We start from the raw sequence: 25,731 nt of genomic DNA, 5'->3' as shown, positions 1-25,731 counted from the left end.
TATATCCGTGACTATTCTAAATGCTACTAGCGCATTTCAATATTCGGTGTCCCCCGGTCTCTTTTTACTACTAGGTCTTAACAGGTTGCATCATGAGGGCCTTGGTATGATCCGAGATGGGCGTTCTTCTGTAAGGGAGCCAGTTATTGGAGGCTATATGTCCGTCAGTGGCTGCTGTGTCAGCGGAGAATCTGTCACTGGCAGGGCAAACGCGTGTGTAGCTTCAGCGTCCGCGCTGACCTGCCTACTGTGATGCTCCGCCGCGGCTCGATCTCCTCCGACTTGGTGGGGGCGCCTCCCCTTTAAGGAACCGGGGCGGGGCCTCGCTTGCTGCAGAAACCTGCCCTTTAAGAGCGCTTTCCCTTTCCTCGCTGCCGCCGGTGGCCGAAGACGCTTTCCTTGTCCCTGCTGGCCACCAGAGGAGCCTCGGCCTCGCCATGGTGTCCTGGATCATCTCTCGGCTGGTGGTGTAAGCGCGCTGTAGCGGAAGGGCCGGGAGGCCTTCTCCTTGCCGGTTGCTAGGCAACGGGATGGAGATAGGGATGGGGCTGGGGGCCTCTGCTCAGGGTTCCCGTCACGACTATGGGTGGCCGCTGGTATCCCTCTGGGGGCGCTCAGCTCCTCTCTCTGCCCCTCGCCAGTGGCTTCAGTGTGCTGCAGGCGATCACTGCTGCCCTCCTCCCCCAACCTAGTCCTGACCCTCGCAGGTGGCGGCAGGAGACTGAACAGCGGCGTTGTCCCCCTCTCTCCTCTGCCCCCAAGGATGGCTTTGGGCTGTGTCAGGCTGCTGTCTAACGGGCTTTGGGATGCATCAGCCCGGTTGAAGGGTGGGTTCAGGTGTGGAGAGGGAAGAACCTTTGATGCTCTGTCTGTGGCTGTGGCCTGCCCGCGTGGCTGCTTGTAGGAGAAGAGACCTGGCCCTGTAGGAGGAGGCTTGCCGGGTCTGTGGCCCAGCCCTGCAAAATTTCACACACACACCCTCCACTTACCCTTTGTTTTCATCTTATTCCAGCTTGGTCTTTGGCACTTTGTACCCTGCCTATTCTTCCTACAAGGCCGTGAAGACGAAAAATGTAAAGGAATATGTAAGTGTGAGGCATTTACCACACCCTTGTTTTCTTCAAATACCAACACCCCACCATGAATATAGAGGTTGCATATAGGCAGATAACTGGGGCTGTGTTCCAAAACAATGCTGTGGTTTCTGAAACCTATTTCAAATATAAAATTCGAAAACACAGTTGAGCATCTTGCATGTTTTTTGCATGTATTCTTAATGGGTAGAGTGGCATATCAGAAGGCATACTGAATACATACCCTTGCCAATGTAGATTTAACAGCTGCATTACAAATCTATGTAATCACTGAATGATCTAAGCGTCACATGTGAAAATTCCTTGTGGCACTGTTTTTGCAAGTGACTTAACAGGGTTTTAAAAATCACTTAATATCCTTGGTGATATCACCACTTCTCTTATTTGCATTTGCCTTAAAGGTTACAGCTAGTACAGCCTAGTCTGGAAAATCAATAAAGTGCTTTTACTGATAGGTCACACAAAGCATAATGAAGTTGAAATGTGAATCGGATTTGCATCATTTTTTAGAAAGATTTTTGTATGTTCAAAGTTATTCGTATAAAAGATAAAGTGAAAGGCTAAAAAGTTTTAAAATGCAATTTTAAAAATACTGTTCTGTTATAGTGGTTCCCATTTATTTTATTTACGGGGTTTCAAAGCTGACTTTCAATCTAACAAGGTGGTTAAGAAGATAAAATGTAAACAGCCTCATATCACACAAAACACATGGGACACTTAGATTACTCAATACTTCCACATATCTGTAATACAACTGTTAAATCTAAATGAATGGGGATGTTGTCTCATAAAACTCAAAACATTAAAAACCAGACAGTAAAACTGCAATAGATAGGGTTTTTAACAACAGTACCATCTTCAGAATTTAACCCAGTCCAAAGTCCTTCTGGACAAGTCTTCAATCAGAACCAGAAGACCTATATGGGCAATGCCAACCTTACCTCCCAAGAAAGGGCATCCCACAGAATGGTATTTACTAGTGTTGCCATCTAGACTATTAGGACATTTCCACAAATTATGCTGTGAACATCTTTCATGTAGGATGCCATTTCTGAAAAATGTATAATAGCACATTTTAAATTTGCAGGGGCTACTCTTAACTATCACTTGTGAAAATATCAACAGTATATTTAGAATTCAGTGTTCAGGAAACAATTCAAGTTGTTGAGGGTGGGTGAAGGGGAATGAAAAATGATATTTTAGAAATATATGGAAATTGAGACAAAAATAAAGAAATGAGAGAAGGGGTAGAACAAGTTTAAGAACAATGTGTTTTTACTTGTGCATCCTTTTTTTTTACTGTTGTATGCTTCATTGTATAAAATAAAGAAAATGCCTTATGTAACAAATTCACTAATGAGTAACTGAGTAAACTGTCATTGGAACTTTTACAGTTTTTCATAAACTTCAGTTGTAGCAAAACTGTAACACTGGTTGCTTTTGAAAATCTTCGTTAGGAGGATTTATGAAACATCTCCAGAAAGTAAACTATTTAGAGCTAGTTGGATTCCATTTTGCAGAGGACACCTCTACTGATTTACTTTTGGAGAGCTGTATTTGATGTACTTACTGAGTGAATCTAATCATCAGCATCTGTATTTTCATCACCATTTTGAAGAGCTCATTAGGCTGCAGCAGATGGGGAATCATGCTTGTCCCTGTTAAGAAAAGGATACTTCATTTTTCTTAATGGTTACAAGCCATTATCTGGTAATCCTTAGAACAATCCCTCAAAGTAGATCAATATTGTTATTTCCAGGGTGCAAACAATGGTTTGACAGAAAAGCTGTGGCTTACCTAATCTCAAAGTTACTTGTGTGTTCAAAGCAGTGACGAGAATGGACCTGGGGACATTCTGATTTAATTACTGCTCACCTTTCCAAACATATAGTGAACTCTTCTGTTGTTGGTTTGCTTTCAGAGTTACCAACTGATGAGTAAAAAACTGACCACAAAGCAAGCATAGCCATTTTACAGTGTGGAAATCAGCATTTCATAGAATCATAGAGTTGGAAGAGACTTCCAGGGTCATCTAGTCCACCCCCTGCACAATTCAGGACATTCATAAATACCTACTACACATACATATACCCAGTGGCCCCCTGCTTATGCCCAGAAGATGGCAAAAAACCTCCAGAATCCCTGGCCAAACTGGCTTGGAGAAAAATTGCTGCATGACCCAAAAGTGGGAATCAGAATTTCCCTGGACATGTAACAAAGGGCCAAGAGAACTAAACACTGATGCAATCTTCCCTGTCCTCCTTCGCATGATCTGCCTAAGTTCACAGGATCTTCATTGCTGTCAGATGGCCATCAAGCCTCTGTTTAAAACCCTCCAAAGAAGGAGAGCTCACCACCTCCCAAGGAAGTTTGATCCACTGATGAACTACTCTAACTGCAAGGAAGTTCTTCCTAATGTTTAGTCAAAAACTCTTTAGATTTAATTTCAACCCATTGGTTCTGGTCTGACCTTCCATGGCAACAAATTTCTGCAGATCAAGCTGATCTTAAAAACATGGGATCAGGTGACGGTTGAAAAGTTAGCAACCTTATTTGTGAAGATACTTTGAGAAGAAGCTCAGAAGTTTCACTTGAACCTCTTGCTTTAGGAGGAAGAAAATATCAGTTATTGTACTCAACGAAGATGGGAAAGAAAGCAGTAGAAAAGGAGACCTACAGCCATTTCCTCCTTCTCTGCCAGGAGTCCATGCTCATCCAGTTTGCAGAGCAGCAGTGGCTACTTGCCTACCTGGGACCTCAGTGACTCACTCTGTCACCTGGCCTGCTGTTAAACCCCCCCCCCCACTACCACTCCATAAAGGAGGAGGGAAGAGAGCAGGTAGCTCCCTACCCAGCTCACATAGTGGTAGTGGCTGGACTCCTTCTTCCCACTCAGCTAAGGCATGGTGATTCAGGTTGTGCTCAGGTGCATGCATGACCAAGTCTATATCATTAACCCACAGCAGCAAAACTCATGGTGCTCCAGTCTGTATGCCCACCCCAGCTGCAGTAACTTGGGTCCCTGCATGCCTGTCCAGGATGCTCTGTGCTCACTTCCTTCCAACCTCCTTCCTCCTCTCTCTGGCTGAGTGAGGAGGGCGAGCACATGATGATCAGGACTCAAGAGAGCCCTGAAAAAGGTTCCAGTACTCAGTACTGGTGCACATCATCTAAACCATCCCTGGTTATAGTGGTATTGAGGTCTCATAATTATGTTCATGCAGTTGCTCATTGTGTTCTTTGTGTTTCAAGTCCTTTATGTGCCTGTTTTTGATACGTGTGGTCTTTTATAGTTATTTAATTCATTTATACTCAGCCTTTCTCCCCAATGGGGACCCATTAAGGTTATTTGTTAAATTCTGGTTCTTCATCAGAAGGTCTCCATGTAACTCACAAAGTAAAAAAAAAAAAAATACAACATGGATGTATATGGGAAAGCATATATTATAGCTTCTATGCATTTAGATTTTGTCATCAAGTAAACTGTTGTAGTCTGGATGGCATAACTGTTGGGTACAATAACAATGGCATAACTGTAAAGCATATATATTAGAAAAATTGTAGTGTAGCATTACCATAGAAAACTTTAAAGAGTAGGAGTTCTACAAGTGGAACAACTTACTACCCATAAAAGAATACAGCTGATAACATAGCTGAGGTTACTAAAATTATGGAAGGTCACATCTGCTACTAGAGAATTGAGAAAGCAAGCCTTATCAAAAGCACTCCTAAAATACAAACTTATTCCTTTGGGAGTAGTGTGACTCTCCCATTTAGAATAAGCATATTCATGTCCTCTTCTGTTAGTGAACTATTCACCATAAGCAATTCCATCTTCAGCATCAGTTTATTCATCTTCCACTTCTTTGTTACTGATTTCAAGCTGCCATACAAAGATCTTCCAGCCAAAAACATGCATTAGGATCCATATGGAACTACATTTTGAGAGCCCAGTATATGGTACTGACCATGGCTACTCTGCTATCCGCATTCTGCATTATCTAGGTCTTATTTTCAGATTTCTGCTTATTATAGGCTTTTGCAATACAAAACCCCTATTGCATTATTTATTGGCTGTCCCATTCTTGTTGATTTAAATGGTCTTGCGCCGTATGAACCACTTTGAGAAAGGCAGTCTGTAAATGATATAAATAAATAGTAATAACAATGATTGGCTCAGTAAAAAGGAGAAATAGAGTTGAATGTCATCAGCACTGTACATCTCTACTGGCTTCATGTAGTTGTGGGATATGGATTTAAAACCCTATGAAGCCCTGCATGACAAGTCTGACAGGAAAAAGTAGTAACAGTCTGGCTACTGAAACCTGGCAAGGTGGAAGTGGAACCACTGCAAAGCAAATGGTCCAGTAGGATACTAAAGCTGATTGCGCTCCAGGGCAACCAAAGCAGTTTCAGTCCTAAATTTTAGCTGAAGCCAAACTGAAACAAATCCAAATTTTAAAAAGGCTAAGTTTAAAGAGATGTACATTGTCCAGGTGTGGGTGGAATTCCTAACTTAACATATAAGTGTCTGTGACAAGGGACCAAACTTTGGGATTGAGAACATCACCCCATCAACATTGAACTAGGAAATCCAGTGTTGGGACTTTTAAGAAAGGGGTTGAGAATACAATAATCAGTATAATACATTTATATAATTGTCTAATTTTCTGTTACAAGGCCTTCTTACACAAGCAAAATTAATTTGAGGACATGGATTTTGCTTGTGCTGGCCTTCCTTCAGCAATCTTGCTTGACCAATGAGGAGCTATGCTGACAGACAAAAAGCCATGCAATGTAGGTAGCTGTCTTGAGGAGCAGGAACTGGCTGAAACAGACTCTTTCTGCCTCTTGTGCCAGTGGAAATACTGTTGGCAGAGTATTATTTATTTATTTAAGACATTTGTATGCTGCTTTTCCACCTAGTCATGATCCTCAGGGCAGTAAGTACGCAGGAGGGGCAACTTCTGCCGCTTCCTCCAGAACTCTGTCCTGTGTGCCTTTTTGTTCACATGATTTTTCCTGATGCCAGCTGCCAATATCTTATGGGTCAAAAGAAGTTCCTGAGGGGACTGGAAATGTGCACAAATCTACCTTTGTAATCATGTTCTGTTTGGGCAGTGTAGGATTTGATCCATGGTGGTTAACTGGGAATGGATGGAAATTATTTTTTCCATAAAGAACTAAAAAAGTTGTATTTCGTAGTGGTGGTTGGAAGTATTCTTCTATTTATTTTTATGTATTTGTTAAAACATTTATGCCCTACCTTTCCTTGTGATGTACAGGTGGCTTCAGTTGTCATCCCAGCTGCTTCATTGTTTGCAGCTTGACCAGAAACTACAGGGAAGTGCATGTTCTAGGAAAAGCAGATGTACTTAGAAACTATCATGTCAACCATTTGAGTGAACTCTGTATTGCAAGAACTGGATATGGGGTTGTTAGGACAGCTGGCCAGATCAGTTAAAGGAATTGCTCAAGGTAGCTTAGAAACCATCTGGATGAATCAGCCTTCAAAGACCAGTCATGCTAACTGGTTCACTTTCCCCCTGTCACACATACGCTTATCAGAATTAGAAGCCCAATCATAAACAGATGGTTATCCATCCATGGCAACCATAGTTTTTACCAGTTCCTTCAGCTATGGATATTTTTTTGCTCAAAGTAAGAGACCAAACCCTGAGCATGACCTACTGTATTATCAGGTCAGCAGCATGTTTAAGCAGACACATAGTTGTCATAGAGCCCATGAAATCTTATGCTGCCCCTGTAAGTAACCCAAGACTATTATACATACACTGTAATAATGCTTGAAATATTAAACTGATGTTTTCCCTGCTGCTTTTCTCTTGTCTTTGGATTTTCTCCTTCCCACCCTTTGCTCTATAGAAAAGCAGGTATTTTTCTAAGCTGCTGTGGTGACTCCTAATGATTTTGTAAGATCTGAGAGGGTGGAATCAAAAAGCCAAGGACAGGGTTGAAAAACATAACAGAATTTTTACTGTTCTCTGAGTATCTTTTTCTCATATCTCTCTGACCTTCATTTGATTTATCATAAGTAGTTTTTGTGCAGCTAAAATAATGGATGTTCTGTTCAGTCTTGTTACGTTTACGCTAGTTGTTGAATCAGCAGCTGGAACTGTTACAAGCCAGGCTGTTGCTAATTCAGATCTGTTGCTAAAATAAAACTAGCCCTCTGCCCGGTTACCATTACAGCATTTTTTCTCCACTAGTAAAGCCATATGTAAGGATTGGGATTCAAAAGTCAGACCAGTACATTCTTTCCCCTTATTTAATTCCCATGCATTCTCACATTCCTATATTTTCTGCCCCCGTCCATTTCCTTTTATTTCACCAATCCATGCAAAAGAACACGTATCTGATGAGAATAAAATATTTACATATATAATTTGCATATTTTGTTGTAAATTCAGAGTCTGACATTGCAAGCCTGTTACTCCAGTTTAAGTCCACTGGAGTTAACTGATTCTGGAGAAGCTGAACTATCCTTAATGAAAGATAGACATCTTGGCACTTTATCGTTGAGAACTGTGAATTTTTGAGTGGCAACAATGTTGATTTTTTAAGAGCATCTATTTTATTTCCTGTGTTGTCTCATTGCAGAAAATGTTGGGAAATGTATACAGTTGTGGCAAACACAACCAAGTGATGGTGGTGGGGGACATCCTACAAAAAACTTTTTGAAGGAAAGAGAGTCTGGAGATGGTAGAAAGTACAATCATAGGAAAAATGGATATGGTAGGCAGCGCAAACAGAAACACCAGTTGTAAACAGGATTTGCAAGGTTACCATCTCTATGTATTTAGTGCAATATGGTTAGTTGTTGAGAATCATTTGCACCTTACTTCAAATGTTAGAAGTGAAATGCGCACTATCGTGCAAACAGGGCAGTTGAAATATACCTAGTTGGAAACTCAGGGCTGCAGTTGCTTACTAAGGGTGGAATCCTGAGGTTCTGATAACGTACATTTCAACTGCCCTCTTTACAAAGGAGGACAGCTATTGGGTGTTTTTACATTCAGTTATTGAGTATTCAAATTGCCTGCCACTGTTCCGCTTTAATTATTTCCTTTTACATTTGTGGATTTGCTGTGCTCATTTTGCGGAGCTAAACTTCTGTATTGCAGCTCTTGCACAGACTGCTGAAGTCAGTTACAGGAACTGCGGACAGGCCCAGCGCTGGCCTTTCCAGCGCTCCAGGCCGAACTCAGCCACCCGCCCCCTTTATTTTTAATTTTTCACACATGCCTGGTGACATCACCAGAAGTGATGTCATCAAGTCACACACAGCACGCTGTGTTACAGCTGGTGGGTGGGGGTGTGGCATGCTGTGATTGCACCAGGTGCGGGGGAGGCGGGAGCGGAAGGGCCGAGGCGCAGCCGATCGCACTGAGTGTGGGGGGGAGGTGGGATCAGAGGGGCAGCCGATCATGCTGGCAGGGAGGGAGGTGCCCCTGTGGGAGCCGGTGCCCTAGGCCATCGCCTAGTTCGCCGACTCCCACGTGCCGGTCCTGACTGCAGATATATGGTTCCGAGACATCACATTTTTTCCTGAAGCCTGATTGCTGCATTCTGCAGATCTTTCCAATGCTCACAGTTTTCTTATTACTCCATGATGTGGATTATTGTGAGCAAAAATTAAACTCTGTCAGCTACAGTATGAGCTCTGATCAGGGCAGCCAGAATACCAATGCTTAGTACAGGGACTTATACGGTTGCTTAGAAATCGTGCACAACTATACAAATGTGAGTTGAGGCAAGTAACAAGATGAGGCAAGCAATGAGATGTAAAAATTTCAAGTGCTGTCAATTCTCATGCAAATTGGTGGCACTTTGTGGCTTTCGGAGGGACAGGAAGTGGGGTCTGAAAATACAGAGGAAAACTTCTACAACCATTCATTTGATACGCCTCTTGAGAAATATCCAGATCAAAACTAGTTTAAAGAAAAATGAGGCAACAGTGGAGTCGGCACCCATTTCGCCTAAACAAATGAAGATGTTTTGGGAAGCAACGATGCAAGACAGTTGTGAGCACATTCTGTAGTGTAAAAGATGAGTTTCCAATGTGGAGATAGAGAGCAACAAACTGTCAGTGTAAAAACACCCATAGTGTCTAGGAACAAAGAAGTAAATTCTTTGTAGGAACAAAGAATCTTTGTTTATGGGACTTAATTTTCCTCTGAACTCTTTGCAACTAGACATGGAAGAAGAGAATCTAAGCAAGACCAAGTGTTGGATTGAAACTGAATTGCTAACACATTAACGTGCGTACAGAATTGACTTAATGGATTTGGTATCAACCAAGTATTTATTGTAATGTGGGCCCTGATGGTTGACTGATTTCTAATGGGATTTTCCATCTTGCAGGTTAAATGGATGATGTATTGGATTGTGTTTGCCTTCTTCACTACAGCAGAGACGCTCACAGATATTATTCTCTCTTGGTAAGTTTTCAGGCAGTGTTAGAAGGGAAGTGGGGGAATGATTAGCTTCTTTTTTCAAGCATTCTTCTAGAATTGACTGCTGTGCTTGAGATATTAAAAAGGACTTCAGTTTTACGATGACCCTAGTTTTGAGAGCTGTGAATGTGGTTTTTTAATGAAGGCTCAAAATCTATTGTGTCTCTGATAATATTGCAGATATTATGCTTCATATATTTAAAATACAAATTTGACAAAAACTCAGTTACTCCTTGTCCTCCCCACCTAGGAAAAAAAATCTAAGATCTTCTGAGGAACACACAGAAAGTGTAATTGGGTGTGGGAATTCTTGTTTAAAGAATGATTGAAAAACCTGTATGTATAGATAATTTGAAATAAAACAAACCCTGAAACCTAACAGAAATTAAATAAGGTAACAAGCCTTTTTTCCAAGAATAATTTTTAAGCAGATCTAGTTCTGAACAAAATTGTAGGTTTTTTCACTGTTACATCCCATGTGTATGTCTTGTGCTTTGTGAAAGGTTATTTTAAGATTTGGGCTCAACAGTACGCACTAGGGACATATTGAGATGTATTGTGCATACTTACTTGTTCGGACTAGGTGTTAAGAGCAGAACTGGGGCTGTAATCTTGCAGTGGTAGGTACATTAAATGGTCAGTAGTTCTGTTTAAAACATCTACCTGTCAGTAATAGGGTTTAATGTCTAGAAGACTTACGTGGACAAGATAAGCTGGTTGAAGAGGTCAGACATTCACAGGCACAGGACCAGTTCTTTATATGATTCCTGAAAGTTATAGTAGTTTATGGCTCCCATGCACATGGTACTGCTGCTGGAACATAGCTATGCATTTGTAAAAGTGAAGGATAACCCTATGAATGGGTTTATCAAGTTTATGCAGGTGATATATCAGGAAGGGATGTTCCACTAAGGGCATCTGTGGTCTCTTGTCATGTTGATTCTACTCCCATCTGTAGTGCTCTCTTCTTGCCTTTGCTTATCCCATCTGTGCTTGTTCTCTGTACCATCAGTCTTTGTCTGTCTCTGACCTGAGCTTGATCCACCTTTTCCATCTCTCTCAGGTTTCCTTTTTATTTCGAGTTGAAAATCGCATTTGTGATCTGGCTACTCTCTCCTTACACCAAGGGCTCCAGCGTTCTCTACAGGAAGTTTGTTCACCCAACGCTCTCCAATAAGGAGAAGGTACTTCCTTCAGCTTGCCCTGTTTGCTAGTCCTGGAAGTTGGGTGACATTCAATTCTGTCGCAGTAAAGATCTTGATATTAGTTATTACTATGACTGGTCATAATGATTGCAGATTGGCTTCAGCTTCTACAGAAGAACTCCTAAATTATGTAGCCTGATGGTGCTTTGTTAGATTTATTTGGACTCCACATATTTGGACCCTATTGGTTTCTTAATTAGGTTTATTTGGACCCCACATATACCATCTGGGATCCAGAGGTCTATTTGTGAGGTTCCATAACAATGTATAGTCCTCATCAAAATCCCACAGTGAGGCTGGGCAGAATACCACTATATGTTTAATCTGTAGTAAATCCCATTAGCCAAAGGTTGTGTTTCTGCCTGCAGTTTTCCTTTTTTTCCTTTGATTTATGGTCTAATTACTTCCTGTTATCTCCTGGCCAATCATGGTGTTGTGAATCAATTATTAGTTCTTAAGAAGGGAAAATTAAAGTACCGCATTTCACTTTGCAAGCACAGTCACTTTATATTTTAATTTTTAAATTAATATTCTAGCACTTATACAAAATTCTAATAAAAATATTATAATTGTTTGTTTGCAAAATTAAATGCAATACTCAAATCTCCCTATTCCATCCTGAATAAGAACGGATAATCAACAACTGATTCGTGAATGCTGTGTTCAGCCTTGGGGAAAAGAGATTAGGAAGTAGAAAAGAAATTATTTAAAGGGACAGAATCCCTGAGAAGACAGTAGTGACCATACTAGATAACTTGGAATGGCAATTGCATGTTTTAAAATTGCCCTAAGGTCTGAAAAAGGTCTGTCATCCCCCCATCCCAGCCAGGAGCAGGGGTTTTTTTTTGCTGATTCCCGCCCCCCCCCCCCACTTTTAGTAGGTATATTGCTATAGTGTTTTAACAGCATAGCAATGTGCCTATTAATTGGCTTAAAAAACAAGAACTGGGAGCAGGGGAATGGCAGGAATGCTTTCCCATCTGCACAGATCCAAAATTTGCTTTGAGTATGATCTTCCTGGAAAGTTAGTACCAAAGCAGGTTTTAGAAATAATGCAGTAGAGCCAGGGAAAACCTGGATGGTGGGTGACTGCACAAACAATGTTCTATGGAAGCTCTGGCGGGGAAACCCCCTCTGCAGTTTGGTGGGGAACAAAGAGCAAACATGAAAGCAACTAGTGAGTGAATGAGTTGTAACCATTCCAAGCATAAATGGCTAGTGAAAAACAATTTATTATGCTGTCACAAAATCCGATGCAGAAAGTGTCTGAAAATTCAGAAGAAAAAATGTTGACTATATGGGCACAATGAAAAACAATGGGAATTTGCTGCACTTGTCTCTATGGGCTGCTTTATATCAGATGAGCTATACAGCATTTTCACTGGAGATACCAGTGGGTTTTGATGAACTTGGCAAGCAGTACATGATTCATAGGTCATTTGGGTCTCCTCTCTTGAATGCTGTGACTTTTGATAGTTTTTTGTAATGGGGTACAGATGCTAGAGTATGACACACTTACCTTAACAGACTGGTTTTTCAAACTGTGACTGTCCCTACAAAATGCAATCAGGAAAGGATAAAAGTCTGCATCTTGTTTTGCATGCACTGTTTCCTTCAGAAGCCTCTCTGATTCCCACCCCCTTCTGCTCTTACATGGCCCTCAGGGGAACTATAGTGTACTCAAAGCACTAAATTGCTATTGAGGTCTGGTATTGCCACCCATAACTGTTCTGTAGGGGAAACTGACTATAAGACAACCTCTGCTGGATCAAACTAGTGGTCCATCTAGTCCAGCATTCAGTCTCATGCAGCAGCCAGTCAATTAATCTAGGGGGCCAACAACAGCACGTAGTGGCTGAAGCCTTCCCCTGATACTGCCTTTTGTTTGGCACTAGTGTTCCAAATTTTACTGCCTCTGACTTTGGACGTTCTATTTAGTCACTACAGCTATGTATTCTAATCTGTTAAACTTAGCTCTTTTTCAGATAGACAACCCCCCACCCCACACAGCCTTCCCTGTGTTTTTGTAGAATTCATATCCAGAGATGGCCATATTTCGCTGGTTCTCCCAATTCCACCAGGTTTCAGATACAGCTATTACATCTATACAGGGCTTTTTTGGTAGAAAAAGTCCAGCAGGAACTCATTTGCATATTAGGCCACACCCCCTGACACCAAGCCAGTTGGAACTGCATTCCTGTTCAAAAAAAGCCCTACATCTATATATTCTTTTAATAATAAGCATTCCAGCATCCCCATCTTGGCTTCGAGGCTTTGAGCATTTGCAGGGGGGTTTTCGGGAAAAAGAGGTGCCAGAACTCTCAAGAGGGAAATAAAGGAGGAAAACATGAGTCTCCTCATGAATTTTTAAACATTTTTTGAGAATTTGGTTTCCACAAAGAGTTTCCAGAACTCTGTTCTGCCGCGTTTCCACAGGAAAAAAGGCCTGAGCATTTGTATATAAACGCTGACACACCCAGACAAATAAGGAATATATTCCAGCTTGCTGGGAAAAATATAAACAACCTCAGATATGCAGAAGATGATACCACTCTAATGGCAGAAAGTGAAGAGGACCTAAAGAACCTCTTGTTGAGGGTGAAAGAGGAGAGCGCAAAAGTAGGCTTGAAACTCAGTATCAAAAAAACTAAGATCATGGCATCCGGCCCCATCACTTCTTGGCAAATAGAAGGGGAAGACATCGAATATGAATATATGAAGCTGCCTTATACTGACTCAGACCCTCGGTCCATCAAAGTCAGTATTGTCTACTCAGACTGGCAGCGGCTCTCCAGGGTCTCAAGCTGAGGTTTTTCATGCCTATTTGCCTGGACCTTTTTAAGTTGGAGATGTCAGGGATTGAACCTGGGACCTTCTACTTATCAAGCAGATGCTCTACCACTGAGCCATCATCCCTCCCCTAAGTGACATAGTCACTAAGTGAAATAGTGACAGACTGCACATTTCTGGGATCCAAGATCACTGCAGATGTTGACTGTACCCATGAAATTAAAAGACATTTGCTCCTTGGGAGGACAGCTATGGCGAACCTGGGCAGTATAATAAAAAGCAGAGACATCACCCTGCCAACAAAAGTCCGTATAGTCAAAGCGATGGTATTCCCAGTAGTAATGTTTGGCTGTGAGAGCTGGACCATAAGGAAGGCTGAGCGCAGAAGAATAGATGCTTTCAAGCTGTGGTGCTGGAGAAGAATCTTGAGAGTCCCTTGGACTGCAAGAAGATCCAATCAGTCAGTCCTAAGGGAAATCAACCCAGACTGTTCCTGGAAGCTCAGATGCTGAAGCTGAAGCTCAAATACTTTGACCACCAAATGCGAAGGGAGCACTCACTGGAGAAGATCCTGATGCTGGGAAAGACCAAAGGCAAAAGAAGAAGGGGACAGCAAAAGATGAGATGGCTGGACAAGGATGGTGGAAGACAGGAGGGCCTGGTGTGACTTGGTGCATGGGGTCGCAAAGAGTTGGACTTGACTGTGTGACTGAACAACAAAAAAATATACTGTGAAACTGAATGGGGTTGAATTACTTTGTTACAGTTGCTCCTACTCTAGGAATCAGTTTGGAATCTAGACTTAGGACTCCCTGAATTGATATATACACCCATAGTTTTCTGACAAGTGTGTGTTTTTAGTATCAGAAGTTCCAAATCCATAAGCTCTTTTAGAACCCTTGGATGCATTTCATCTGGCCCTGAGGACTTCGTTTCATTTAAAAAAACTAGGTGTTTATGTACTACCTCTATGCTAATCCTAGGTTGAAACTCCATACCCTCATTATATGTTCTGTTCTTTGCCATGGAGCCACCTTGGCTTCTTTAGGCTTCTTCCATTTTTTTCTTCTCATAAGAATTGCCCGTGGTTGCACTTTCTGTATTTCACTTTTAAGAAATTTTCCCACCCCTCTTGAAACCCCCTTCTTCCTAAGTATTTCTGACCATGGGATTTTACCCAGCATAGTTGTAAGTTTGTCAAAGTTTGCCTTTCTGAAGTCCAGCCTATACATCTGATTATGTATAGCTTTTTCCTTCCCTAAGACTGTAAATTCCAAAATCACATGGTCACTACTGCCCAGGGTGCCTACTGTTTCCACTTCTTCAATCAATTCTTCCTTGTTGGTGAGAATCAAGTCCAAGATAGCAGATCCCCTTGTTATTACTCATTATTTCCCTACTGCATGCTAAATTTAGCACTTTGACTTGTTTGGATCAGACAATCAAGTATTGCAAATTTTCTTTTGTCCTATACTGAATGAAAAGTGCTAGACCAATGACTGCCCAGACTTGGAAGTGATTCTAATTTTTGCCTAGGATTGCCAGTCTTCTCATGGGGCCTAGAGATCTCCTGCTTTTATAACTGATCCAGCTGGCAGCGATCAGCTCCCCTGAAGAAAATGGCTGATTTTAAGGGTGGACTCTATGGTACTCTATTGTACCATACTGAGGCTTCTCCCCTCCTCAAACTCCACCCTTTCCTGGATCCACCCCCAATGTCTCCAGGTATTTTCCAACACAGACCTGGCAACCCTATTTTTGCCTGTTTGTTAAAACTATGTTGAGATTGCTGAGAAGTAAAGTCCTGAAGTTACACTTGAAGTTAACTGACTAATTTTTCATCAAATTTGATTCACGATCAAAGTAATAGGGTTCCCATTTCCCAATCCCCAGTGGGGGTTCCCCTAATTTTGGGGCCTCCAACCCACCGGCACAGAGAGCTTCATTGCTACCTGATGTGCCTGGTGCGATGATGTCACCTGGAAATTATATCATTGCACCAGGCATGACACACAGGGAATGCTGTAGCATTTGGGTAAAAAACTATTTGTATATGAAGCAGGAGGTAGGAATACCTGAAGGGGTACAGGAAGCTAAATCCTCCCAATCTCTCCAGTTTATTTCCTTGCACCTCTTTGGCTCAGGTACATTTCTGCCAGTCTGCTTTTGATATCAGAAGTGAGCTAGGCTAGTAGAAAAGAATAAGGTTGCCAGGTCTGTGTTGGAAAATACCTGTAGACTTGGGGGGTGGATTTGGGAGAGGATGGGATTTGGGGAGGGGAGGGGCCTCAGCATGGTACAATGCCATAGAGTATACCCTTCAAAACAGCTATTTTCTCTAGGGCAGCTGATCTCTGCCAGCTGGAGATCAGTTGTAAAAGTGGGTGATCCCCAGGCCTCACTTGGGGTATGGGAACCCTAGAAAAGAACCTGAGCCAAAGGCACACAGGTGGGTAGAGTTCTCACACATGGCCACACATGGCTTTTTTGTGTAAAAAATCCCCCAAGCCAACCCTGAACTCTTATCCCTCACATACTTCATGTGTGAGCAGGGCAGATACATGAACCAGGTCTCCTACCCAACCCATGTATCAAAGAACTGATGACATTTTAGCCATTAAATCTGCAACTATTATGTTCTAAATATCAGCAGCTTACATTACTTTAATGCCCTCCTATAGGACCATGTGCATAATGTAATGAATTTCAAATCAGAGGTAGGTGTTTACAGACTGTCCATTGTAAATACAAAATTTCGAGCTACTGAATTGTATACTGATGAATAGAGTTGATGAGTAACTAGGCCATCCACATGGCCAAATGGCCATCCAACAGCTGCCACTTAAGTAATAGATTGCTTACATAAAAGAGTTCATCAGGATTTCATTCTCTCCAGGGTAGGTCAAACAAACAAACAAACAGATATGCAGTTTTTTCTTGGCTCAGAGGATTTGAAGGCAGTATCTGATATATGCAAGTTAATTTATGTGGTTTTAATATACATATGGACACACAATTTCCATTTAGCATTGGGATTGTAATCACTGAAAAGAAGCTATTAACTTTGGTATTTGAGGAGGTATGAATGACTTTATTCATGACTTGAGTAAAATTTTATTTTGCAAAATAGTTTGAAGTAAATTATTTTACTATAATTAAAGTAAATTATTTTACTTGTAAAAAAAAAAGAAAAAAATCATTTTAAGAGAGGAGGAAGTTGACTTCTGAATAACACCAGGACCAGCCAGTCAGCACTACGTACAGCCTTTTACCAGAAGGGAGAACTGTGACAAACTGAAAATTTCTGTTCTGAGTGATAAAGGAAACCATTGTCCAAAGCATATGGACTCATATTCTGGGAAGCTTAAAAACTGCTTTGTATGAATGTGCATCTCTCACTAGAGGGCTATAGTTATACAGTTTTATTCTTTAAATGTGATCTTCCCCCAATTAAATCCTAGGAAATTGATGAGTACATCAGCCAGGCTCGTGACAAGAGTTATGAAACTATGATGAGAGTTGGCAAGCGAGGATTAAATTTGGCAGCCAATGCAGCAGTTACTGCAGCTGCAAAGGTAACCTCATACTTGTGTGCAATGTCTGCTCTATTCACTTTTGCTGGACTAATGCTTGGTAAAATGCCAGCATCCCCACATCATCACTTCTGGGCATCTCCTGGGCTGTTAGGGCTGCTTTTAACATGAGACAGTCTCATTCTTTTATCTGGAAGCCAAGTTATGTTCCTCTCATACCATCATCTTGTACCTCCTGTGGGGCATAGACCTTTTCCACTCCTGTGATGTATTCTGAATGATGTGATGCAAATAGCTGAAATTTGCTGTGGTGTCTTAAAGGGTCAAGGAGTTTTGTCTGAGAAGCTACGGAGTTTCAGCATGCAAGACCTGACTTTGATTCGGGATGATGACACTGTGCATTTACGGAGCCCTGAACCACGCTTGCATACCTCCACTACTGGCCTTCTTGAAACAGTTGATGATTCAGGTACTAGCAACCCTTTGATTGTTCCACAAAGGCAGATATCACAGAGACTTGAATTGTAAAAGCATAAGGTTGAAGGCCAAATGTACGTGTAAACAGTAGTACAGGTAACAGGCTGTGAAATGAGCTGTGGTCCCATCTCAGTCAGCTTCTGTAGACACATATACAGCCTATAGATCAGTTCTACTATTTATGTTCATTCTCCTCTTTTCTGCATTTGCTTTCTTTCCTTAAGTGCCTAGAGTGTTTACCAATCAAACATTTTGTTTAGTGCTTTAGGTTTGTAAACATTTTTTTAACCTTTCAAATTCATTTTGAGAGAGGAGGAAGTTGACTTCTGAATTACACCAGGACCAGCCTGTCAGCACTATATACAGCTTTTTACCAGAAAGGGAGAAGCTGACTTTGTGATTAACAGAAGAACCAACCAATCAGTGGTGTGCAAATGTGGCTTCTGCCAAAAACCCAGAAGAGCAGGCTCCTGCTGTGCCCATTTTGAACAGAAAGGTTCAGTAGTGAGTATGCCCACGGCTTTTTTTCTGGGAGAATGTGGTGGAATGGAGTTCCACAACCTCTTTGTGGAAATAAAATTATCAAAAATATTTGAAAGTTCATGAGGGGCACCCATGTGTTTCTCCTTCATTTCCTTCTTGAGAGTTCGAGCACCTCTTTTTCCAGAAGAAAAAACTCTGTACCTCTATTATAAGAGGCACACCACTGAAACTATGTACAGCTATCAGTCATGACCCTAAGAGTCCTGCTTCCATGAGAGATAGTTACACCACTGTGTTTTGAAAAACAGAATGAGCATTTCCACTCTGCCCTTGCTCAGTGAGGTAGTGCATGTCCAGATCATTTTTAAAAGTGGCACTGGGTGGGGAGGAATGGCAATTGTCACTATCAGTGTAAGACATTACAAGGTATGATTAAAACATTTGAATCAAGCAAAGATTCCTAGTATGACAAAATGATGTAGTTTTGCTAGGATTGTAGACCAGGAAAAATAAACAGTATTGCATGCAAACATATCTCTCTAAGGCAATAAGACCATCAGTATAACAGAAAAACGCTTAATAACAGAAAAACGCTTAATAAAAGTCATCTCCTGAGCTGTTCCATTACCCCTGCAACTTTGCTACCTCTACAAGAACAGTTTTCTGAACAATTTTGTACATTTTCTGAAATGATAGAAGCACTGGGGCTTTCCTAATAGGCTGAATGTTCTACAAGGTGGGAGCCACCAAAGAGAATGGGTGCGAATGGTTAGTTGCCAGTGTTACCTGTTTGCAGGTACTACTTTCAGAAGGCTTTGCTCAGATGAGATGAGCTGTCACAGTGGAATATAGCAGAAGAAGCAGTCCTGCAGGGATGTGAGTCCAGTGCATTTAAAGGTTTTGTAGGTGACAGCTAGAATTTTGAATTTAACCCAGTAAATGACTGGTAACCAATGGAGTGTCTGGAGAAAGGGAGTGAAAGCAGCTGAAGGAGAAGTTCAGTTACATAAGAACACTCAGGCAAGGGATACTTTTCTTATCTTGCTGGTCATCTCTCTAGATGCTTTTCTTCATCTAGGCTCCAATACCAGAGTTGAGCTTGGAGGGGAAGAAAAGTGCCTAGAAGGATGGACTATGGAGGTGGACTGCAGGTGGGGCGGCAGGTTCTACATCTTCTCACCTGGACATCCCTTTTGTACTTTAAATTGCACTTCCCCATCCATATCATCTCCCAGTGAGATGAAAAACATCTTAGTGGGAAGGGAAATGGATTCAAAATCTCACCTCTCCATACTAGTCTTTCATTTTAGATTGCACCCTTGTTCTCTCCTTAGGTGCTTCCTGTTATTCCTCAGCAGATGAGGCATCTGTGTCTCAAAGACATAATGGGACCCAGTCTGATGTCAGAACCGACCCATCAGATGATGATGCAGTTCCCAAGCGGACCCAGAGCCTTAAAGTTCCTAAAAAAGTTACAAAAGCTGAGGTGAGCTCCAGTTGTTTACACAGGCTGCAGCTGGATCATATGGCGAGCTATGCCTTTATTCCTTGGCCCAGCCTACCACCTTTTCTGATAGTCCTTCCCTTCCCTTGTAGCATGCCTTTGCCTGCAAACCAGCCTGCTAATCATATTTTGTCTTTTGCTGCACTCGAAGTATTGTTTAAAGAACTTCATCCACTCTTTCAATAATTTACCTGCCTGTGTTATTACCATTGTTAGTGGAATTGTTCTATTGTCTAAGAACTGGGGTGGGAGTTGAACTAGATATAGCCATGGCAGCCATGTTTATTGTTCATGTGGCTGTTCCATTCACATATAAGGTGATGTGTGTAATTTTAGCCTCGAAATAGATGCACTGCATCCTGCTTTAAGATCCTCTGCCTGGTTTTCCAGTGCAAAGTCTCCTGACTCAGTAGAAAGTCACAAGGTTTCACACAATTGTCACTGACAAGTTTTGTGGCAGATCTCTTGCTGACTGTTTTATTATCCTTGTGCTATCTGAGCCTTTTTGTTCCTGTCTTCATATTAATTTGTGTCATTCTCCAAGGCACCTTGCTGATTTTATTTAATATTAGAAATTAAAAGTCTAGCTAATTCATGACTCCAAACCTACAGTAGATGCTTCATAATTTTATGCTAGAGTTCCCCTTCACCAGTGCACATTTACTGAAAATGTAAAATTTTCACACGTTTGGCACTTCTTTTTTTAAAAAAAAGTTATAAGAGGAGGAAGTACATGTGTGCAGACAGAAATGTATCTGTTCTGAAATTTTCTAGCCCTGGAGAACCATGGGTTTTTTTCTGGAACCAAATCAGAATTTGAACAGAGGAAAGTTGAAATATATGCATTACTTAATTTCTTAAAAAATCTAAACATGCTTAACTACTTTGAGAGATAAAATGTATCAGATATAACTTAACACTTAAAATTGTACTATTTTCTATTCTAATAGCCACCCTAGGGTTGCCAAGTTCAATTCAAGAAATATCTGGGGACTTTGGGGGTGGAGCCAGGAGACATTAGGGGTGGAGCCAAGATCAAGGCTGTGACAAGCATAATTGAACTCCAAAGGGAGTTCTGGCCATCACATTTAAAGGGACCGCACACCTTTTCAATTCCTTCCTTCCATAGGAAATAATGAAGGATAGGGGCACCTTCTTTTGGGGCTCATAGAATTGGACCCCCTGGTCCAATCTTTTTGAAACTTGGGGGGTATTTTGGGGAGAGGCAGTAGATGCTATACTGAAAATTCAGTGCCTCTACACCAAAAAACAGCCCCCGCAGAGCCCGAGATACCTGCGGATCAATTCATGATTTTCTATGGGAATAAATCTCCATAGGGATTAATAGAGTTCCCAGAAGACATTTCCCTCCCCTCCCCCTGCTTTCTGATGACCCTGAAGCGGGGGGAGGGCCTCCAAACCAGGGGGAACCCCCTGCCCCCACCTGGGGATTGGCAACCCTAAGCCACCATGGCCCCCATCTCTGGATAGCTGAATTTACAGATAAAAGCCGAATGGAGACTAAACAGATCTTTCTGCACACTAGGGAGGCTCCAGATGTGCAGAAAAACTGGAAATGTTTAAAAACATACACTGGGGGAGGGGCTAAATTCCCACCCCTGGTGGTGTGGCAGCCTGGCAGCCCAGGAGCTGCAGCAGCCTTGAAGGGAAGACTGTTCTCAAAGCTGAGTGAGACACAGAGAATGGTGGGCGGGGGGTGAGGGGAGTCTTGGCTAGCTCACTCACTCACCAGTAGAAACTCCCCCCCCGCTCCCCACTGGCGCCACTTTCTGCAGCTCTCCCAGAGCTGCTCCAGGTGATCCACATTGGTGGTGGGAGAGACTTTGCTCTAAGTGACCTACAGAGAGCTGCAGCAAGGGGGGAAGTCTCTGCTGGCTCAGAGCTGTTCCAGGTGAGCCAGCAGAGATTCCCCTCACTGTGACTCTCTGCAGCTTGTGTCCCCTCCAGTGAGCAACAGAAAGCTTGGGGTCCATGCTGGGTTCAGATACAGAAAGGGCGGGGGGAGGGAGATGGGCCCCAAGTCTCTTGAGCCCCCCACTTATTTAATATATTTTAAAAGTATAAATGCTTTGATATAATTGCAGTTATTCTTTGGATAAAGCCAAGCGGTGGATCCCTCTAATGGCTACACCCTGTGATACTGATACCTAAGTATATGTTAGCTTCTGCCAAAAAGTGGGGGGGGGGAGAAACTTGAAATCATCACCAGTGCAATAAACAAAGACAGGCTTTATCATTAGGTTTATGCCTGTAATCTATGCCATATCAAAGTACTTTCCCAACATCTAGTGTTGTTGCTTAGTTGGCAGTGCTATGATGGCTGACACTAGCACCAATTCCTCACTAGCAGCTGCTCCACCCCCAGGCTTCTGCTTTCCATTGCTCAAGCAATCAATTCCCAACCAATTGCTGCATGGGCACATTTTGACCCATGACTCCCTCCATTTTTCACGGAGGCTTCTTGATCTTGTTTCCATGGAAAGCAGAAGACCCAGGGGCAGAGCAACTGCTAGTGAGAAACTGGTATTTGGGTTGCTTTGCTGTAACAATATCATTTTGAAACACTTCTTTTAAATTATTCTGTTCATCATTCTGAAAATGTAAATATTGCATGTGGTTTATTCCAGTTTTCCCTCAACTTTCCGAAATTTGCAGTGGAAAAAAATTAGGGAAATCTTTGAGGGGGGGAAACAGGCAATTTTTCATTTTTTTCTTTAGGCCTTCTTGTCACTATATACAAGAAATAAGCACAGATTCACATTTAGTCAGTGAGAGCCAAAAGGTGAAATGAATTAGTTTTGGTGCAGGCACATGCTATATTCAGGTGCTGATTCTGCTTAAGACAATCATGGGCATGTTTTTGGGCCGGAAACACTTTCACCGTACCTGAACTGCTTTCACACAGAGGATTTTCTCCATTTCAGCCACCAAACTAGTGCAAGATGTGTCCAGAATGGAAGGTACGCCTTCAGTTTCAATGAAAAGGAATGCCTCCTCTTCCCCTCCTCCACCTATCCATTAGGGTTTTTTAACTTTAAAAAAAATCTGTCTCACCTTCCCTGACTAGTCACAAATGCAGGGGAAAGGGGGCGCCTATATTCAGTCTTTTCTAAATGATTGCACTTCATCTGTTACATTTTGTGGATCTCAGCATTAAGAATGAAGAGGGACAAGGAATTGTGAAGAAAATATTTCCAAATGGAAAGTATGCTTTGTTTCAAAATAGCAGCCCCCTTCCTCTGCCTGCCCATTAGATTTTTATTCTTTAAATATTTTTGATGTCATAATGTCACTGTGCTGTTACTCAACCATGACAATTCAAAACCACAGTTTTGTGTGTTTCCTAGCACTGTATTTAACCATGAAAGAAGGGGGGAATCACCCACAGCCTCCTCCCCAACACTGAACTGAAACAAACTTGGGAGCAGGAAATGTGTTCATGGGGGTGGGGTTCATGCTAGAATAGACAGGCAGATACAAGGGATGGAAGGCTTCCAAGTTTTGCATTATCCCTGAGCAGGAAAATGCATGGAAGTTTTTTAACAAATGTTTTTGTTATTGAACAAAACTATGCAGGCACCCAAAATTGTAAAACTAGGAGAAAAGAGGGTAGGTGGTGATTCATGACAGTGGAGGGACAGCAATGGAAGAAGGGGATGATATAAAGGTAGTATTTGCCTGGTGTGAAAGGGAAAACACAGCTAATACAAGATTACCTTGTGCTATGCGGAATTTCTGTTGAAAGAGCAAATTGAGAAAATAAAACACTGGCAACATGATGAGGACATTAAAACTTCTGTGGAAGCACCCTTGGTCAGGATCTATAGGGTGGTTTAGCTGCTTCAGTGTCCTGCTGTAGGTTACAGCTAATTATAGAAATGATGTGACAAGTGCAGGCTGTAAGTCAGTGGATTCCTTCATTAATTGTGAGGGTATTTCTAGGGAGATGGTACAATTTTTCTTCTTGGGGCATATTCTGTACATTTGGACATGCCTTTCGTGTAGACCAGACTATAGATGTTATTTCACTGTGATGGTCATAAAGTATTGTCAAGCATTTCAAGAGTGCTACATTTTGAGTCCTGACCTGGATAGTCCAGGCAAGCCTGACTTGTCAGATCTCAGAAGCTAAGCAGGGTCAACTCTGGCAAGTACTTGGATGGGAGACCTCCTCGGAATACCAAGAGTCAGGAAGTGGGAGCATTCTTTATTCAACTACCTTTATGAATATCATCCAGGCCCCTAGTAGGAGTCAGTCACCAGAGGCCACCATGACTTCCAGGTGCACAGACTGATTCCTCATGAGTAGTTGCTCCGCCCCCAGGCTTCTGCTTTCCCTGGCTCAAGCAATCAATTCCCCACAAGTTGCTGTGCAGGCACATTTTGATTAGTGACTCCCTCCAATTTCCCTCACAGCTTCTTGCTCTTGGTTTTTGGATATCCAGAAGCTGAGAGGGAAATTTAAGGGAATTGTGGATCAAAATGTGCCCACGCAGTGACTGGAGGGGAGTTGATTGCTTAAGACAGGAAAGCAGAAGCCCAGGGGCAGAGCAACTGCTAGTGAGGAATCGGTCACACACACATACAGCCACACACACAGGGCTTTTTTGTAGCAGGAACTCTTTTGCGTATTAGGCCACACATCCCCGATGTAGCCAATCCTCCTGGAGCATGCAGTAGGCCCTGTACTAAGAGCCCTGTTAGCTTTGGAGGATTGGCTGCATAAGGAGTGTGTGGCAAAGGCGTTCCTGCTACAAAAAAAGCCTGCACATACATATATTAAAAAATTTCTAGGTTTTGTTTCTGAAAAATGAATTGACTTGAAGAGGGGTGCTTATGAGACAAAAAAATAGATATAGGGTGGAGAAATGGGTTCTGGCTGAGAGTGCCTTCAAATGATTGCTTTATAGGTGAATTTTTTTTTCTTTTATAGAAATTTTCTTCCGTTACTGCTGGTGTCTGGTAAACTTGGTCAGTCTGAGGTTGCTGAATTGATACAATCTTGGCAGTAATCAAATTAAGAAGGTTTAAAATAAGGTAGCAATCAATTAACATTTTAAAGTGGTGGTCCCATTGTTCTGGATGTAATAGCTCAATGAATGACTTAAGCTTAAGCCATCTCAAAAACTGAATAAAGCCCTTTTAGTTTTTTAACCTTTGTCTTGTCTTGTCCTGACTCTGAGCCCTGTGGCGCAGAGTGTTAAAGCTGCAGTACTTCAGTCCTAAACTCTGGTCACGACCTGAGTTCAATCCCTGGCGGAAGCTGGGTTCTCAGGTAGCCGGCTCGAGGTTGACTCAGCTTTCCATCCTTCCGAGGTTGGTAAAATGAGTACCCAGCTTGCTGGGGGCAGGGGGAGGGGAAGTGTAGATGACTGGAGAAGGCAATGGCAAACAACCCTGTAAAAAGTCTGCCATGAAAACGTGAAAACAATGTCACCCCAGAGTTGGAATCGACTGGTGCTTGCACAGGGGACCTTTCTTTTCCTTGTCCTGAAACTACCCTATTTACCTAAAAGAAAAACTCATTTCCTGCCTTGTTCCATCAAGAAAAAGAGGGGTCTGTTTGCATACAAGTTGCAGTGATGTATAGTAATTTTAGAAGTCTGTGTATAATTTTTTTAGGGAGATCATCTTAAATTCATACTTGTCTTTCTTTGATTAAGGGGAATTGGTTTATATTCAAAGTTGTCTTTCCTTTGGATTAATACATATAGTTTTATGGCACTTCTCTCTCTTGCTTTGCAGCCCCCACAAAAAACTGTGAAAGCTCGCCCTAAGAAGAAAGCTACAGGCTCTAGTACTGCTGGCGAGTCAGCCTAAGGACACCCTAGCCTGTCTGTCCCAGAGTTCTTCTGTCACTTTGAGGGGCACTCTCCAAGGAAAAGAAAGTGGAGATCATGTACATAACAGCTACTGCTTTGTAGAGCTCATTCAAAGTTGAGAGGGTGACTGAAATTTGGCACACAGATCAGAGGATGGCCATCCTCAGGAATTATTAACTCTTCATCTCTGTGATGGAGAAAATGCTAATCTGTCTGTACATAGCCTGTTGCTTTGGGATTCCCTCTCTGTATAACCCTAATAGGGAAAGTCTTTGCTGGAGAAACTCTTTAATTAGGGCTGGAGCCATTTCTGGCAGAGAGGTGG

At 42.1% G+C, this 25,731-nt stretch overlaps 1 protein-coding gene across 3 annotated transcripts; it reads left to right on the top strand.

Annotated features, from left to right (window-relative positions):
* Positions 1–321: 321 nt before the first annotated feature.
* On the top strand, positions 322–25,731 carry REEP2 (receptor accessory protein 2). 3 transcript variants are annotated; one of them, XM_060240108.1, is made up of 8 exons: positions 322–469; positions 1,013–1,085; positions 9,480–9,556; positions 10,635–10,755; positions 17,028–17,141; positions 17,421–17,568; positions 19,418–19,545; positions 25,330–25,731. In XM_060240108.1, exons 1-8 carry the CDS (start codon positions 438–440, stop codon positions 25,402–25,404), a joined length of 768 nt encoding a protein of 255 aa, XP_060096091.1. In that variant the 5' UTR covers positions 322–437; the 3' UTR covers positions 25,405–25,731. The 3 variants fall into 3 exon arrangements, with proteins under 3 accessions (XP_060096091.1, XP_060096090.1, XP_060096089.1); XM_060240107.1 differs by having other exon boundaries at positions 19,394–19,545; XM_060240106.1 differs by lacking the exon at positions 25,330–25,731 and having other exon boundaries at positions 19,394–20,168.

Source organism: Heteronotia binoei, chromosome 5, assembly GCF_032191835.1.
Source record: "Heteronotia binoei isolate CCM8104 ecotype False Entrance Well chromosome 5, APGP_CSIRO_Hbin_v1, whole genome shotgun sequence".
Lineage (NCBI taxonomy): Eukaryota > Metazoa > Chordata > Lepidosauria > Squamata > Gekkonidae > Heteronotia > Heteronotia binoei.
Note: the sequence above shows the minus strand (reverse complement) of the source record. Positions and strands in the feature narration are given on the sequence as shown.